This window comes from Oryzias latipes, chromosome 6 (genome assembly GCF_002234675.1).
Source record: "Oryzias latipes chromosome 6, ASM223467v1".
Taxonomy (NCBI): domain Eukaryota; kingdom Metazoa; phylum Chordata; class Actinopteri; order Beloniformes; family Adrianichthyidae; genus Oryzias; species Oryzias latipes.
In genome coordinates, this window is record NC_019864.2 from 24,065,906 (window position 1) to 24,081,823 (window position 15,918).

General features: G+C 39.9%; 1 protein-coding gene across 2 annotated transcripts; it reads left to right on the forward strand.

The window, feature by feature from the left end:
* Window positions 1–5,525: 5,525 nt before the first annotated feature.
* On the forward strand, window positions 5,526–13,748 carry klhdc4 (kelch domain containing 4). Of its 2 annotated transcripts, none has more exons than XM_004069743.2 (13): window positions 5,526–5,762; window positions 5,889–5,980; window positions 7,345–7,423; window positions 7,826–7,924; window positions 8,466–8,602; window positions 8,723–8,815; window positions 8,897–9,059; window positions 9,124–9,202; window positions 9,425–9,633; window positions 10,746–10,962; window positions 11,026–11,217; window positions 11,293–11,400; window positions 12,690–13,748. In XM_004069743.2, the coding sequence occupies exons 1-13, from the start codon at window positions 5,664–5,666 to the stop codon at window positions 12,863–12,865; spliced, it is 1,743 nt and encodes a 580-aa protein (XP_004069791.1). In that variant the 5' UTR covers window positions 5,526–5,663; the 3' UTR covers window positions 12,866–13,748. The 2 variants fall into 2 exon arrangements, with proteins under 2 accessions (XP_004069791.1, XP_020559817.1); XM_020704158.1 differs by having other exon boundaries at window positions 11,029–11,217.
* The last annotated feature ends 2,170 nt before the right edge of the window (window positions 13,749–15,918 follow it).

A 15,918-nucleotide genomic window follows, 5' to 3' on the forward strand; every position in this document is an offset into this window, starting at 1 on the left:
TTTGGACTTTTGCTGTTTATATAATTTTGTCTTGTCTTGTTTTATATAATTTTCTTGTTTTATATAAGTTTGTCTTGTTTATATTATTTTGTTATGCTACACTTGTTTTCACTTGTATAAAATAAACATTTTTGAACTTGAACTATGTTATTGCTCATATATATTCTTATATTTTCTCACCTAATTTTGTTAAATGACTTAACAATAATAAGGATGATCAAAAATGTAGAGCAAATGGCCATAAAGAATAGGATCTGCAGACTCTTATACCTTTGACATTTATCTGTTAGAGACTGGAGCGTGCTCCCTCTTTGTTTTCGTTCTCCTGAGAACAGGGATGTGATTCTTAAAAAAACAATCCTCAAACATTTTTTTCCTCTATAGTTTGATCGGTCTCTTGTTTTTTGTGTAAAGCTCGTGCTCGCCTACAGAAGAAAGAATGTAAGTATCACACCTCGCGCTTTGACCTTTTCTCAGTCAGGCATGGCCTCAGGAGAACAGCGTTAATAGTCAGCAGAGAGAACAACAGCGGTGGGCGGGAAGTCATGTGCTGAGTGTGTTTGGAGTCAGCTGATAGCAGCCCATGGAAGGGACACAACATGTGTCTCTGCTGACACCAAATGCTGGAAAAGATAAAAAGAATAGAATACCATTCTCCTGTGTGGGCAGGAGAATGGTATTCAAGTACAATGAGTTGCTAGTAGCTGTGGAAAGTATGGTGCATTGGGGTTCTGTCCTCTATTCTAAATTACTCCTCTATTCTTGATCATTATTTATCATTTAGGTCTCCATGCCTGTGTTTGGTGGGAGGGATTCCAGATTCCAGTTGGCTCATCTGCGCTCCTGCTCCTGTTCTTGGCCGTGGACCTCTCCTCCGGCTCTTCTCGCGCCCCCAGCCGTCCTCCGGTTCCATCTGGATGAAGCCCATGAGCTACACTATTCAGACATGTAGTTGTAGCGTTAGATAAGCTAATTCTTCTCTAACAGTCCTGTTACATTGCCTGTCTGTCCTGGAAGAGGAACCTTCCTTTCTGTGGACATCTCCGAGATTTCTTCTTTTTATTCTTGGTATCTGTGTCTTTTTTGATTTTTTCCTTACAGAGAAGGAGGGTCTCAGGGTAGGGATGCCCAGTTTAGTAAAGTCTGTTTGGTTTAGTTTAGCAGTCATCCATTGTAATTTGAGTTTGAGTTAATTGATTGTTTTAAGCATAGCATGTTGGAACATACTTCCTTCAACGCAGGAACAGCACATAAATAAATAAACAAAAATAAGTCATAATCTGAGAGTAAACATCCTTATATCTTACTTTTCAAACTAAACAGTTCATTCGGGAAGGGAAGAAAGCAAACATATTTAATCCCTCCCCTATTGTAATATGCATAACTTAAAAATGATCTGTGGTTTCTATGTTATCATTTACCTAAATATAAGACCTAATAATATCAACATTAAATTATAAATATGTAAGTAATCGCAGTAGCCATATCAATGATAACATTTTATAACTGATTTTTTATCTTGTTGTTTACTGGTGTGAAACCCGTTGAGACAACTGTGTTGAAATATTTGGCTTCATAACTAAAATTGAATTAATCATTTTATTTTTTAGCTTTTGTGTTTGTAAAGCTCATTTTACTTTCAAGACAACACAAATCCATTGGTCGCTAGATGACTACAGAACCAGGATAACGGGACAGGACACAGGAAACCATAAAATAACAAAAACCAAAGCCTGATGTTCTGCCAATGCCAACATAGTGAGAAGAACCTTTTTTCTGTTGAAACTTGACATTTTAGGTCAAACCTTCAGAGGTTTAGAAGTTGGGAGAAGGTAAAACAAGATTCAGAGCGTATGATGTTGGATTTTAAAAATATGGGCACAAAAAAGCAAAGAATTGTAAGTTGTCCCTTTTAAAACAACGAGTTTGCTCTATAATGTTCATCATGGATTCTCCTTAACTCTGAGAAATAGAATGAAAAAAAAGAATCCAGGAAATTATATTGTTTGATTTTTAAAGATCATTTCATATAATGGAGCAGAAAATAAGCATTTATCTCTAACAAACAGCCATGAATTGTGTCCCTAACAAACCTGTTATTACTTCTTTAAAAAGCTCCTCTATCCTCCACTAGTTGCCTGTATTAATGTCACCTGTTTGAACTGGTTATCTGTATAACCTGTCAACACCCTTTAAACAGTCAGACTGCAACCTCCCCACCATGACCAAGACCAAAGAGCTGCCAAAGGACACCAGAGATGGTAGATGGGATTAGATTAGATTAGATTTGTTTATTAATCCCACGAATGGGAAATTTCCTTGTCACAGTAGCATGGAGTTTGGCACAAGTATGTACAGACAGTAATGACAAGTTAGACAGACACACATTTGAAAGAATATATACAAAAGTAAGAGTGTTCTGATAAATAAACAGGGAAAGAGATGTGCTGGTATATAGAGGTCATCTGTATATACATTTTTGTACAGTGGAATAAAAAACAAAACTAAAACAATAAAAACTATTTACTTAGGCTGAGGTTGAACAGCCTGATGGCAGCTGGGATGAAGGACCTACGATAGCGTTCCTTCTTGCATCGTGGGTGCAGCAGTCTGCCACTGAAGGAGCTGCTGAGGTCTGAAACAGTCTGGTACAGTGGGTGAGAGGGGTTGTCCATGATTGATGTCAGCTTGGCTAACATCCTCCTCTCACCCACCTCCTCGATGGAGTCCAGGGAGCAGTCCAGGACAGAGCCGGCCCGTTTGACCAGCTTGTTCAGTCTCTTCCTGTCTCTCTCCGAGCTTCCGCTGCTCCAGCAGACCACTGCATAAAGGATGGCTGAAGCCACCACAGAGTCATAAAAAGTTCTTAGCAGTGTCCTGCACACCCCAAAGGACCTCAGTCGTCTGAGCAGGTGGAGACGACTTTGGCCCTTCTTGTACAGGGCATTTGTGTTGTGTGTCCAGTCCAGTTTATTGTTTAGGTGAACACCCAGGTATTTATAGTCCTCCACGACCTCAATGTCCAAGCCCTGGATGTTCACCGGTGCAGTCAGATGTGGTTTCCTGCTGAAGTCGATCACCACCTCCTTCGTCTTGCTGGCGTTGATGTGCAGGTGGTTCAGAGCACACCAGTCCACAAAGTTGGTGATGACCTCCAGGTACTCCAGATCGTTTCCCTGAGATATCCGCCCGACAATGGCTGTATCATCAGAGAACTTCTGGAGGTGGCAGCTGTCAGTGTTGTGTGTGAAGTCCGATGTATACAGGGTGAAGAGGAAAGGAGAGAGCACAGTACCCTGTGGTACCCCAGTGCTGCAGACTACCACATCAGACACACAGTCATGAAGCTTCACATACTGCGGCCACATACTGCGGGATGAACTATTCTACAACAAGCAAGTAGCTTCGAGAGAAGAGATCAACTGTTGCAGCCATTATTAGAAAATAATAAGAAATACTAGATGAGCTGGAGCTCCATGAAAGATCTCACCTGCTGGGGGAAAAATGATCTTGTAAACGATGAGGAAAGGTTCTCACAGAGGGAGAATGTCATGAGATTAGTTGAGGGCGAAGAAAGCAGAGTTGCATCGCCAGAACACCAAACCACTGTGAAGCATGGGGGCGGAACCATCATGCTTTGGGGATGCTTTTCTGCTAAGACAGGATGACTGATCCATATGAAGGATGAACAGGGGCATGTATGGTGAGATTTTGGGCAGAAGCCCCCTTCCAACAGTGAGGGTATTGAGGATGGAACTTTTACTGGATGTTCCAGCATGACAATGATTCCAAACATCGCCTGGACAGTGAAGTTGTGGCTAAATATGGAACATTTTAAGGTTCTGGTGTGTTCTAGCCAGTCTTCAGACGTCAATCCAACAACAGCCCCAAAATATCACAGCTCTAAGGAAGGTCTGCATGGAAGAATATGCAGCTACAGTGTGTAAACCTGGTGAAACCTACAGTAAACCATTGAACAAATCTTGTTTTGATGCAACTTTATCCATTAGATTTGTTTTTCTATTTTTTTAGACTAATTATCCATACGTTCAGGTTAGTGAGCACAGACTGCGTTTAAAGAAACCCTATATTGCCCTCTTCTGGTCACAAGTGTTCAAACAATAAACTCAGAAAATTCAAATTCTCCCTTGTTTTTGGTAAGGGTTTGGGTACCTGGTTTCACAGCAGAAGTAACAGTTGTAGTTTCCTTTCATGCAATTACTTGTGGTGAATTCACAAATGCATGATTTAAACTGGAGCAAACGGCTGAAATCCCCACTGCTGCATGAGATCAGGACCTGTCCGAGGGCCTCAGGTGTCAGACACATGCTATATCGCGGTGTGAGGACGCTGCCATGGCACACAAACATCCATCACCTTCCCTCTGCAACATTCCACACACACAGAGGACAACCGAACACGTGCGTTCAAACACGTTTAACTGCATGGTACCGGCTCGTCCTGCAGCGGATGGAAACCTCTCACTCATGGCGTGGAGAAAGTTAATGATGAAATAAGGATTTTTGACTTTGTAAAGTTTAAAAAATCTCTCACCAGGTATTTAGAAATGTGTGAAGCTGTATGAACCCTCATGTCAAACTGAATTCTGGTCTTTTTTTTAAAAAAAAAAGGGAATCATAACAATAATAGCAAAACTCTTGATAAGTGTGATAACATTCATAGTGTATATAGTATTGAATAGCTTCTTAATTCTTTTGTTATCAGACATGCAGTATTTTTGAAAACACACCTGACATGTTTTGACGAAGACGTTCCGTCTTCATCAGAGTCGTCCAAAGAAACTCTTAGTAATAGCTTAGCGCTATTGTTTGAAGAAACAAATGTTTTTATCCTCATATTTTTATTTGTTTCTGTTATAGTTAGTACTACATCATTCTACTGGGAGGGGGAGGCATTATGGGTTACCATGGTAATGACAGTAATATCTGGGACATCTGAACCTGGGCTGTGTTCCTGGACTTTATTTTTTTTGTTTTTTTCTTGAGGAACACTTTGTTCAAGCCATGTAGTTCCAGCACACACTGGGCAGGAGTTCAATCATCAACCTTATAAATGTGTCATCTGACCTTCAGCCGTGACCCCTGGATGAAGAGTGGAGCAGGCTGTCCACTCATCGCTACCTGAGCATGTCTGAGCTTGTTGCCAGGGTCACGGGCTCGACCCCCAAATTAAAGGAGGGCTTCACACTCACAGTCCATCTGATGTTCCTCTACAATGACGGGAGCCAGGTGGGGTGGCTCAGGCTATCCCTAGATACTTCATAGGCGTCGACTTTGAGTGTAGGTCCCACAGGAACCTGGAGGGCGTGTCCAATCTCACCGAGAACGCTTTAGGGACTCCCCAGTGGAGCTGGAAGGGGGGGTCTGTGGAAAAGGAGGCCTGCTTTGCTTCCCGCGTGGCCCAGATTAACAGCAGAGGATGAATGAACGGTTGGATGGAGAAGTGCCACTCCGATACGCGAGAGGGCGCTACTCTACCGGAACTTCCGGATCAAGTCACGGTTTGTTGCCGGAAGTTAATCTCGCCGACAGCAAAAGAGGCGTGGGGTTTGGCGTGTGTAGGACTTTGGCTTCCACAAGATGTACGGATTTCTTTAGTTAAGAAAAAAAAGTTCGTTTTAGTATCTGTGAATTTAAGCAGTCATGGGAAAGAAAGGAAAAAAAGAGAAGAAAGGGAAAGGAGCAGAGAAAACCGCTTCAAAAATGGAGAAGAAAGTGTCGAAAAGGTCCAAACGAGAAGAGGTAATCCGAACCAGGACGAACTTCTGAACTTTTTATTGAAATCATAACTTGTTTAAAAACAAAAACAAAACCAAACGTTTTTTCCTCTATTTATTGCTTCTCTCGTGTCCGCTTTTCTTTCTTCAGGAGGACTTAGAGGCTTTGATAGCTGAGTTTCAGAACTTGGATGCAAAGAAAACCCAGGTTGTAGAAACATCTTGCCCACCTCCATCACCCAGGTGAGAAAATGGATCCAGGACATCTTTAGCCAAAAATTCAACCAGTGTGACTCAGAGATAAATACAGAGTACAAGTAAACATGTAAACAAGAATAAATGGCAAATCCATTCCAAATTCAAAGTCTTTCAACACATTGGACTGGAATGATGCTTGCCTTGAGTATTTTTTGCTGCCACCACCACGTGAGTGTTGCCTGTTGTGATGTCACTTGTTAGCTTTTTACCTTACTGTAAAATAAACCCACCATTTCTCAATCCACCTGGTATTTTCCAAAATCGGGTACAATCAATTTATTTCATTTTGAAATTACTTTTTTTACTGGTATTGGTGGGCTGCACGGTGGCGCAGTGGTTGGCGCTCTTGCCTCACAGCAAGAAGGCCCCCAGTTCAAGTCCCGGCTGGGGGACCTGAAAAAATCAACATCAATTGGGGGGGGGGGGTCTTTCTGTGTGGAGTTTGCATGTTCTCCCTGTGCATGTGTGGGTTCTCTCCAGCTTCCTCCCACCGTCCAAAAACATGCTTCATAGGTTAATTGGCAACTCTAAATTGTCCCTAGGTGTGAGTGTGAGAGTGAATGGGTGTGTGATTGAGGACCTGTCCAGGGTGTCCCCCTGCCTTCACCCACAAGTGGCCGGGATAGGCTCTGGCAGCCCCTTGACCCCGAAAGGGAAATGAATGAAATACAACAATGAAATATAATGAAAAACAACTTCCAACTGGATCATAGAAATAGAAATGAATTAAGTCCTTTAAATGTTACACCTCTATTAAATATATTGGAGGTGGGATTATTTAATTCGCTTCTTCCTAATCCATTTCATGCCACTGATCAAACTCAGTTTGACAATAATTATTTTTTAATGGGTACAATGTGGCGTGTATATAAGTGCAAATATGTCTATTTATGATTTGGAGCAAATGTAATTTAAGAGAAGATAGCGTCAATTAAAAAAGAATTCTAATCTATTTATTATCTTGAATAGCTTTGTTTTATCTATTGTGCTTTTACCTATTTTTATTATCTTTTTAATCAGTCAATGTAAAGTCCTAAAAGTGATAAGAAGGTGACTGCAGCGCCTCACTATGATCTTTTTAAAAAACCTTCCTGAATACAAATATGTCGTTACTTTCACTCCAGCCTTCATTTGAAACCAGATTTAGAAATATAAAAAATCAGTTTAATTCGTTTGAGTTTTAGGGGAGTAGAGCATTCCTACATGAACACAGAAGAAAATTGTAGCATTTGGGAATTTTTCTTCAATTTATTTTTCACACTAAAAAAGTTTAATTTACAAAGATCAAAAAATATTTTAGACATGCAGTTTTTCTATCTTCATGAATGTCTCACATCTGCTTTCTGCAGACTGAACGCCTCATTCTCCGCCCATCCTGAGAAAGAAGAACTTATTCTGTTTGGAGGAGAATTCTTCAATGGGAAGAAGGTTGTTGTAATGTTGATTTTTATTAAATACCAGTAAAATTCTTTTCAACTGGCTCCATTTCATGATTGTTATTCTCATTAATAACATTTTATTCTACCTTTTAATTTAGTCCAATCTCTTTTATTTCTATTAATAGCTTTATTTTTTAACATGTATTCTTATAGTTTTGCCTTGTTCTTCAGTAGTTTTTACTTTTTTCTCTTTACAATAGATTTATAACAAAAACCTGTTGGCTAAAAAGGCTTCAAAGCAGTTGGTTTTGCATCAGTTATGTAAGAATGCCCGTTAAGCTTATATTTTGAACATCTTACCTACTATGTTTCTCTGTCTGATAGTTGATCTGTAAATGTGTTTAAAGCAGAAAAAACTACCCTGAAGACTTCTTGTCTTTTTCTTTTACAGACATTTTTGTACAACGACCTGTTTTTCTACAACATCAAGAAGAACACCTGGTTAAAATCTGAGATTCCCAACCCTCCTCCACCTCGCTGTTCCCACCAGGTAAAACTCCTTCAGGGAAAACTCAGCTTTTATGTTTTACAGTCTGAGGTCTCAGAATGAAAAAAAAGAGTTGTACTTTGTGATTTTTTTAAAAACTATTTATTTCAAAGAATCAAAAGCTGAACACACCCAACCTTTTTTGGAAACTTGCTTTAATTTTTAAAAGCAACCTAAACGTTATCATTCAATTGTTGAGGCTTTTATTACGTTTTTGTGGTTACTGTGAAAATCAGGGGTATATGGAGCTGCCATAAAGGGACATCTTGATGTATTTTTTACTAAATTTGCTATATCTTAGAATAGGTAAAGCATTTCTTGGATTTTTTTCATAAATCTTGTGGCCTCGAGGTGAGGAAAACCCAAGAATTAAAAAATTAACTCAAAAAGTCCATTTGCTCAGCTGAAGGCTGCAGAAACCTGTGAATACATTTTCATGTATCAGTAACTAGTAGCTCACTGTTTTGATGGACAGAAAGCCGATACCTCAATAAAGATGACACTTTTCCATCTCCTCCTTGCTCTGTTCTGTTCCTCCCTCCAGGCTGTGGTTGTTCCTCAGGGTGGAGGTCAGCTCTGGGTGTTTGGAGGAGAGTTCGCCTCCCCAAACGGGGAGCAGTTTTACCACTACAAGGATCTTTGGGTGTTGCACCTTGCCACACATACGTGGGAGAACATCAAGTAGGAGCACAACCAGAGTGTTTCTCCAAACCTGTTGATGCAGTCATGTTTCTCTTTCAAATATTTCCCGCTTTGTCCTTTGTTTCCTCGACTGACGGGTGCCTGGATGTTTTTTTCCAGAGCAACCGGTGGGCCGTCGGGCCGCAGCGGACACCGGATGGTCCTCAGCAAGAGGCAGCTGCTGGTGTTTGGAGGTTTCCATGAGAGCGCCAGGTTCACAACATCAGAGACAAAGATGTTTATTGTCCCCCAATGTTGTTTTTTTTTTAGTAAAAATCCAACATTTTCCTGCAGGGATTTCATCTACTACAACGACGTCTACTCTTTCTCCCTGGACACCTTCACCTGGTCGAGGCTGGCTCCTTCAGGCTCCGCCCCCTGCCCTCGTTCCGCTTGCCAGATGACCTCCACCCCGGACGGCACGGGTGTCATCATCTACGGAGGATACTCTAAGGCGGTACGTTTGTTTTCCATGAGGTGCTGCGGCGCCGTGACCTTCTGTAACACCTTTTCTCCTGCAGAGAGTGAAGAAGGACGTGGAGAAGGGCAGCATCCACTCCGACATGTTCCTCCTGAGGCGGGAGGGGAAGGACTCTCACGGTACTGACTCCTCACATGTCGCTCTGCTTTGGCCAGACCTTCTGACCCCCTTTAACACATCAGACCCATTTTTACAGATTTGGGTTAAAGCAGGGACAAAAAACTAAATCTATCTACTACAACTCCCAAAAACCCCTGCTTCTCTATGTTAACAACTCTTCTCTTTAAAGTTCGAAGGATGGGCTGATTTTAACAGATCTTCTGCGTCTTGCTTTCCCACAGAGAAATGGGCGTGGTCCAGACTAAACCCCTCTGGTAGTAAGCCCCCCCCTCGCTCCGGCTTCTCTCTGGCTGCAGGTCCAGCGGGGCGGGCGGTGCTGTTTGGGGGAGTTTGTGATGAAGAGGAGGATGAGACTCTGGAGGGAGACTTCTATAACGATTTGTACCTGTTTGACTCTGTAAAGAACCGCTGGTTCCCTGGTGTACTTAGGGTAAGCTGCGCCTGTCTGAGTGACCTTGATTTCAAAATAAAAGCTTTTGCTTTGTTGCTTTCAGCCTTTTCAACCGTTTAAGCCTCAAATATTCAACTTTTTCAGGACATCTGTGCTTCTTTTATGATGTTTGAAATGTTAAAATGTATTATGTTTGCTAAGAACTTATAGTAAAACCTTTTAGAATTTTGTGTTCCTTGAGAACCAAAAACAAAAATCAAACTTATAACAAACTAGCTATAATTTTACTTTAGAGAAATGTTTTACAATCAACTTTTACCTGAAGTCTTTCTCCCCATTTTAGGAAGTAAACACATTGTTTGATGCTGCCTTTTTCAAATTTCCTCAAATTTTCTTGCTGATTTATTAAAAGAAGTGAGCAAACAAATCATTTATTTTTGCAGTTTGTGCAATATCGTAACAGTTTTTACCATAACATTTCATTCTTTTTGATTTTCTTGATTAATTCACCACTGAATTAGCAGCTTTTGTAGTTCATATAATGATATGGCCGTCATTGGCTTTTTTCAACTAAATGTTTTAGGTAATTTAGATTTATAAAAGTTTTTGAAGTTCATTTAGGCATTTTTCTTTAGGTATTGTAGTAAACTTTAGTACCTCCTGTGAGCAGCTTTAGCTGCCAAAAAGGACATAAAGCTGTTTTTCTATGCTTGTTTTTGTCAAAAATTCTCATAAACCTGTGTGAAAACACATCAAATAAGCCAAATAAAAGCTTAGAAAAGTTCTATTTTAATGAAGTCATTCGCTCGGCACCTCACATTAAGTAGCACTCATTCAACCTTTGCGTTTAACCTTTTATTTATTGTGTAAAATTGTGTCAGATTAAGATCAGTTAACCCTAAAGTAACAAAATAAAAGTTAATAATCTAACTTTATCAAGTGTTAATAAAAAACAACACTGGTGTTGATAAACCTACAAAAATTAATGACATTGATCCTGATCATCTTTAAAATTTAGTAGAAATGTATTTATTTTTTCTTCTAGTGTCCGACTATCGTAAACATTCTTTGTATTTGCGTCTGGTGTTTGATTCTGCTTCGTGTCCGTCGTTCTTGTCAGATGTTCTGACTGTTTCTCTTCGTCTGTTTAGGGAAACAAGACAGAGAAGAAAAAACGACGGAGGGGAAAGAAGGCTGGTGTGGAGGAGGAGGGCGGGGCAACAGACGAGGAGGTGGGACCTCAGGTACCCACTGAGATTGTCAAGGAGATCGTCACTGAGGATGGCACGGTGATGACCATCAAGGAAGTGATTTCTGTTCCTCAAGACGTCAAGGAAGAAGAAGAAGAGGAGGAAGAAGAGGATGATGGTAGGAAGACATGTGAAATGAAACTCTTCCAACTGGTTTCATTCTCTGGCGGTTTTTTCTCAGCAGCTTCGGCCTCAGGGCCCCTTGTGGAGCCTTGTCCCAGATCCAGCGCCATGGCAACAGTGCGTCAGGGAAAACTGTATCTGTATGGAGGGATGTTTGAGGTGGGAGACCGCCAGTTCACACTGGGAGACTTCTACTGCCTGGACCTCCACAAGATGGACCAGTGGGAGGTTCTAGTAGAAATGGATCCAAGTGAGTCGCAGGGAAACCGGAAGAGGAGCTGAGATTCTGTGCTGAAGTTGAAAGTTTTATGATCTTACTCTGCAGAAACACAGGAGTGGCTGGAGGAGTCTGAGTCAGAGGGTGAAGAGGATGAAGAGGAGGAAGGAGCAGAAGGAGAGGAGGAGGCTGAAGAGGAGAGCGAGGATGAAGAAGGCAAGAGATGAATCAGTGTCTTTGATCTGCTGCACAGTTGAGATTAGAAAAACAGTTTGATCAGCTTCTGAGTTTACAGAAGAATCATCCTTCAACCTAATGAGGATTTTTAGATTTTACTATCAAAAAGTTTAGAGGATTTTTTCATTTCAAACCTATAAATTATTCTTTTCTCAATTCCTAATAAGAACTTCAAACATCATAGACAACGTTCCAAGGCTTTTTAATGTAGTAATATATACATTTTTTTAAGGGTTTTAACACAAAAATTACAAAACCAAAACATGATGTTCACATTTGTACAACAGGAACACTCAGGAGTTGAGTGGTTCACAGGAGTACGTTTGTTTTTATTTATTGATAAACACTGGACTTGAACAAATGAGATAATTATGAATTTGATCGCCGTTTTAGGAAGATTCCTGGTTTCAAATCCGAGCTGGATTTCTAACTACAAGAGTTACTGTTTTTTAATAGAATATAATCAAGTTTCATCTAAAACTGGAAGTTTCAGAACTCTGGGAAGTTTGCCTCAGTTATCTGTAGAGGTCCTGCTGTGTAACTTGAGCGTCGGGCGCGGCGCATCAGTCAAGCAGCAGCATGTTTTCAGGGTCACTTCTTTCAGAGGAGGCCAGTTTTATCCGTCATTCATTCATCCGGATGATAATTTTTCTCTGTGATTATCTTCTTCAGCGTATCAGGATATTTTCCAGTCGCTTCTAAATCAGCTGATGCCGTTTCTCTGTTCGGGGGCACCAACTTTGATTATAGTGATTCAGGAACCGGTGGAACCAGTTTGAAATATTCTTTAGCAGCCAGGACGGAAGCAGACGGGCCGGCGTGCTCTTCATCTCATTCCCCCTTCCACAAAAAATCTCGCAGCACTTCCTCAGATGCAAAAGTCTCATACAAGCATCTTGAGTTGTCTGAGTTTTCGTGATGAACCGGAGGAGTAACGTGGCTGAAAAAAAATCAACGTATCCGTGAAACCGCGAATATTGAAACACGAATAAGCGGGGGAACGCTGTACTCAGAAACACAATTTTGAGCGTATTTTTCCTAACAGGCAGCAAAAATGGCACAAGAACATGTTAACAACACGATTTTCATCAGATTGGGTCTTTAAAGTCATGAAACTTCACCTCAGTTAAGCCAAACTGCAACCGGACCGCTCAAAAACCTTAACCTAGTTGTACACTTCGAATGTAAATGTTAACAGAACCTTTAGATTTTGGGTCACACATGGAGAACACAAAGTCGAGTTCAGGCTTTTTGTCTGACTTTTCCAGATGAAGAGGAGGAGCACCCGTCTGTGCAGGAGGGGGAGACGGTGACGGACTACCAGATCCGCACAGAGCAGTACTGGATAGGAATCGCACGGAGCAACATGGGCCCCGACGCCAAGGATAAGAAAGTTGCCAAAGTTGCCCTCGCCATGGCCAAAGTTTTTTATGAAGACCAGTAGAGGGACACAAAAGAAATTCCTTTTTATTGAAGATCCTTTTTTCTGAAGCTTCATTAAGACTTTCAAAGAATTGACGCAGCAAACCGTTCTGCCAGAAATTCTATTAAACTTTAAAACACAGCTCTGTGATCCGCTTGATGTAACTGTATTATTTTTAAAAGTTTCTCAATGATTTTCAACTTTAAAAAATATCTTCCAGGGTCTGATTATTTTTAACGACATCAAAGAAAGATTTTATTTTTAGTGTTTAAAAAAATAAAACCACCCCTCTCTAGGGTGATGCTTTTTAACTTTGGGCCAGATTTGGTCACCTCAATATTCAAACATATCCCATTCTTGTCTCCAGCCTATTGTCTAGATCTCTTCCTGTTTATGTTTGACAGATCTTTGACCTCAGCCACAGGATCATCTGCTTTCCCTCCTGATGTTCTACCTTTCACACAAGCCTCTGGTTACATTTTTAGAAGATGTTTCAGATTTAACATATCTTGGATGTCCTTTAAATTCTTGGTCTTATAAACTAGGATTTTGATTTGTTAAGAAGTCTGGAACAAAAAAAACCCAAATTGAGCCTCTGGATCAGTTTCTGTAGCTCCATCTGTAATCCTGTTTTTTTTAAATGAGGCGCCACAAGTGAGAGACTGCACTAAGCAAAGCCGCTGTATCACACGCTCTTTAGCCACTGGGATTAATAGAATAAAAGAAACACTTTCATAATGCTGGATTTCAAATAAGTGCCTAAACCCCTGTTGGTTCTCCAGTAACCACATGGTGGCTCAGCCCCCCTCTTACTGCAACATCAGAACAGAAAAAGCTTTATTTAAAAAAACATGATTCTCCTCTGTACTTAAATTCAATATGGAATAAAACTGGACTGAAGGTACATTTTTTATGTTCTTTTTTATTCCTCAAAGATCTAATTTTCAACTTCAAGACCCTTGTTTCTGTGTGGAGTTTTGAAGTTCTCCCTGTGTATGTGTGGGTTTTTCTCCAGACTCACCGCCTTCCTACCACAGTCCTACCACATGCTTCAAAGGTTAATTGGTGTGTTTAAATGTGATGTGATTTTGTGGACCTACGACTGATTGCCAACCCGTTCTGGGTGTACCCTACCTTTGCTCATCAGTAGCTGAAATAGGCTCCAGCAACCCCACAACCTCCAAAAGGATTTAGCTGATTTACTAAGTGGATTGATTGATCATTCATGGACATGTAAGATTTATAAAACACATTTTATTTGTCTAAGACTATGTATGGGAAAAACTATCTTTAAACTCTCTATAGTTAAAATGGATGAAGCAGGAAGATCTGTTCCTGCTATCTTGTTCTTCATCCTTTTTTCTTGTTAGTTTTTATTGGTAAACATTTTAATCAAAATGTGTAAAGAAATTCCTTTGAAAGTCAAATTCTTATCTCTGTCTTCAGTTACTCTAAACCTACTTCACTATATCATCAAAGTCTTAGTTTTGATGCATTTTCTTAATAACAAACTAAATTCAGAAAAGTACTAAATGATTATGAGCCTCCTGCAGAATTATTGGTTGAACACATTTTGATTATAAGTTTGTATTCAGTTAAAAAAAATGGAGACTCTGCAGTTTAATGGGATGTTTGGCATTTATGTTAGTGTAACGATTGACCGATGAATTGATTTTTATAATTGGATTGATTTGTCTGAGGCAAGTTGTCATTCGAATCGAAATAAATCGAATTGACCAATACCATTAAAAATTGTTTCGAAATTAAATTAACCAATCTATAATCGATAGTGGAAAATACCATTCGAATTTACACACTGTAGGTTTATTTTACTATCATGTAAAAACGGCTAAGAGCATCACAGCAGACAACACAAGTGATAGCAGCAAAAAATGATCAGTTATCATTCCAGTCCAATATGTGGAAACACTTTGAATTAAGCAAAGACATGTGATCGTGCAGTGTGGTAGAATATTCCAATAATGTTCCCTTTGGATTATTTTGATGTAGAAAAACAACAGTAGGCTGAACTTCAGGAAACTAAAATGGGAATGGATTTGTCAGTAATTCTCGTTTATTTGTTAGTACACACATTTAATTTACACTTGATTATCTTGACAGAAATACGAGGACTCTGGAAAACTTCACCTGCACTGTCTGGTACCCAGGTATTTATCTCTGAGTCTATTTTATGTCAGTGAATTGGATCGTTCAAAGTGAACCAATAACGACTATGAACCGCATCGGCAATCGCAAATTATGATATGAATTATTGCCAAAGTGAACCCCCAATTAAGGCATATATACATAGACATTTGTCAGAAAAATGTTTACAGTCTGTTCAGTGAGACTGAGGTATCGAGCTTCAACTGTTAAACTGGTCTGATTCAACAATTCAAAACCTTGTTCTCAAACAATATTTATCACTGAATATATAAAACAGCTTTTTCTATATCAGCCTTTTTTATGTATTTCAATGTAATAAAACAAATTATAGGAGTGTCACTTCTAAAAGTTTGTCAAATTGATAAAAAGAAAGCATAAAGCATAAAATTATTTTTTTGCTGTAACCTTTTTCAGATCATTAAAAAAAACAATCAGTGAGGGAGGAGTGATGGCCATTGTTGCCATGGCGATTCATGATGTTGATGAGTGTTGTTCCAATGATCCCACTGTTTGTTTTAGCCGCCTAATATGGTTGCAGTCATTTTACACATTGACACGATAATTGTAGATAATTACCGGGGAAACGAGCTGTTAGCCGCCCTTTACTTGTTTTCTTTCAAAGCTGTATTTACATCCCACAGCGCTGCACCCAGAGGGGGCGTGGCTTTCCGGATAACTCTGATGGCCCAATGATGGACAGTTCTATATTTTGCCTAACTTTTAGGAAAAAATTGAAATCTGTTCTTCCCAGGGAAAAAATATTATTTGAACTCAGGGAAAGTATCATATACAGTGGGGCAAAAAAGTATTTTGTCGGCCATCAATTGTGCAAGTTCTCCCACTTAAAAAGATGAAAGATGCCTGTAATTTTGGGTGACAAAGTAAGAATAAAAATCTAGAAACTCACA

Bases quoted from the DNA above. Each gene is read 5' to 3' on its own strand.
- klhdc4 (XM_004069743.2), top strand. From the start codon at position 5,664: ATGGGAAAGAAAGGAAAAAAAGAGAAGAAAGGGAAAGGAGCAGAGAAA. The intron at 8,603-8,722 runs GTAGGAGCACAA...GTTTTTTTCCAG, and splicing joins CATACGTGGGAGAACATCAA to AGCAACCGGTGGGCCGTCGG. The intron at 8,816-8,896 runs GTTCACAACATC...ATTTTCCTGCAG, and splicing joins GGTTTCCATGAGAGCGCCAG to GGATTTCATCTACTACAACG.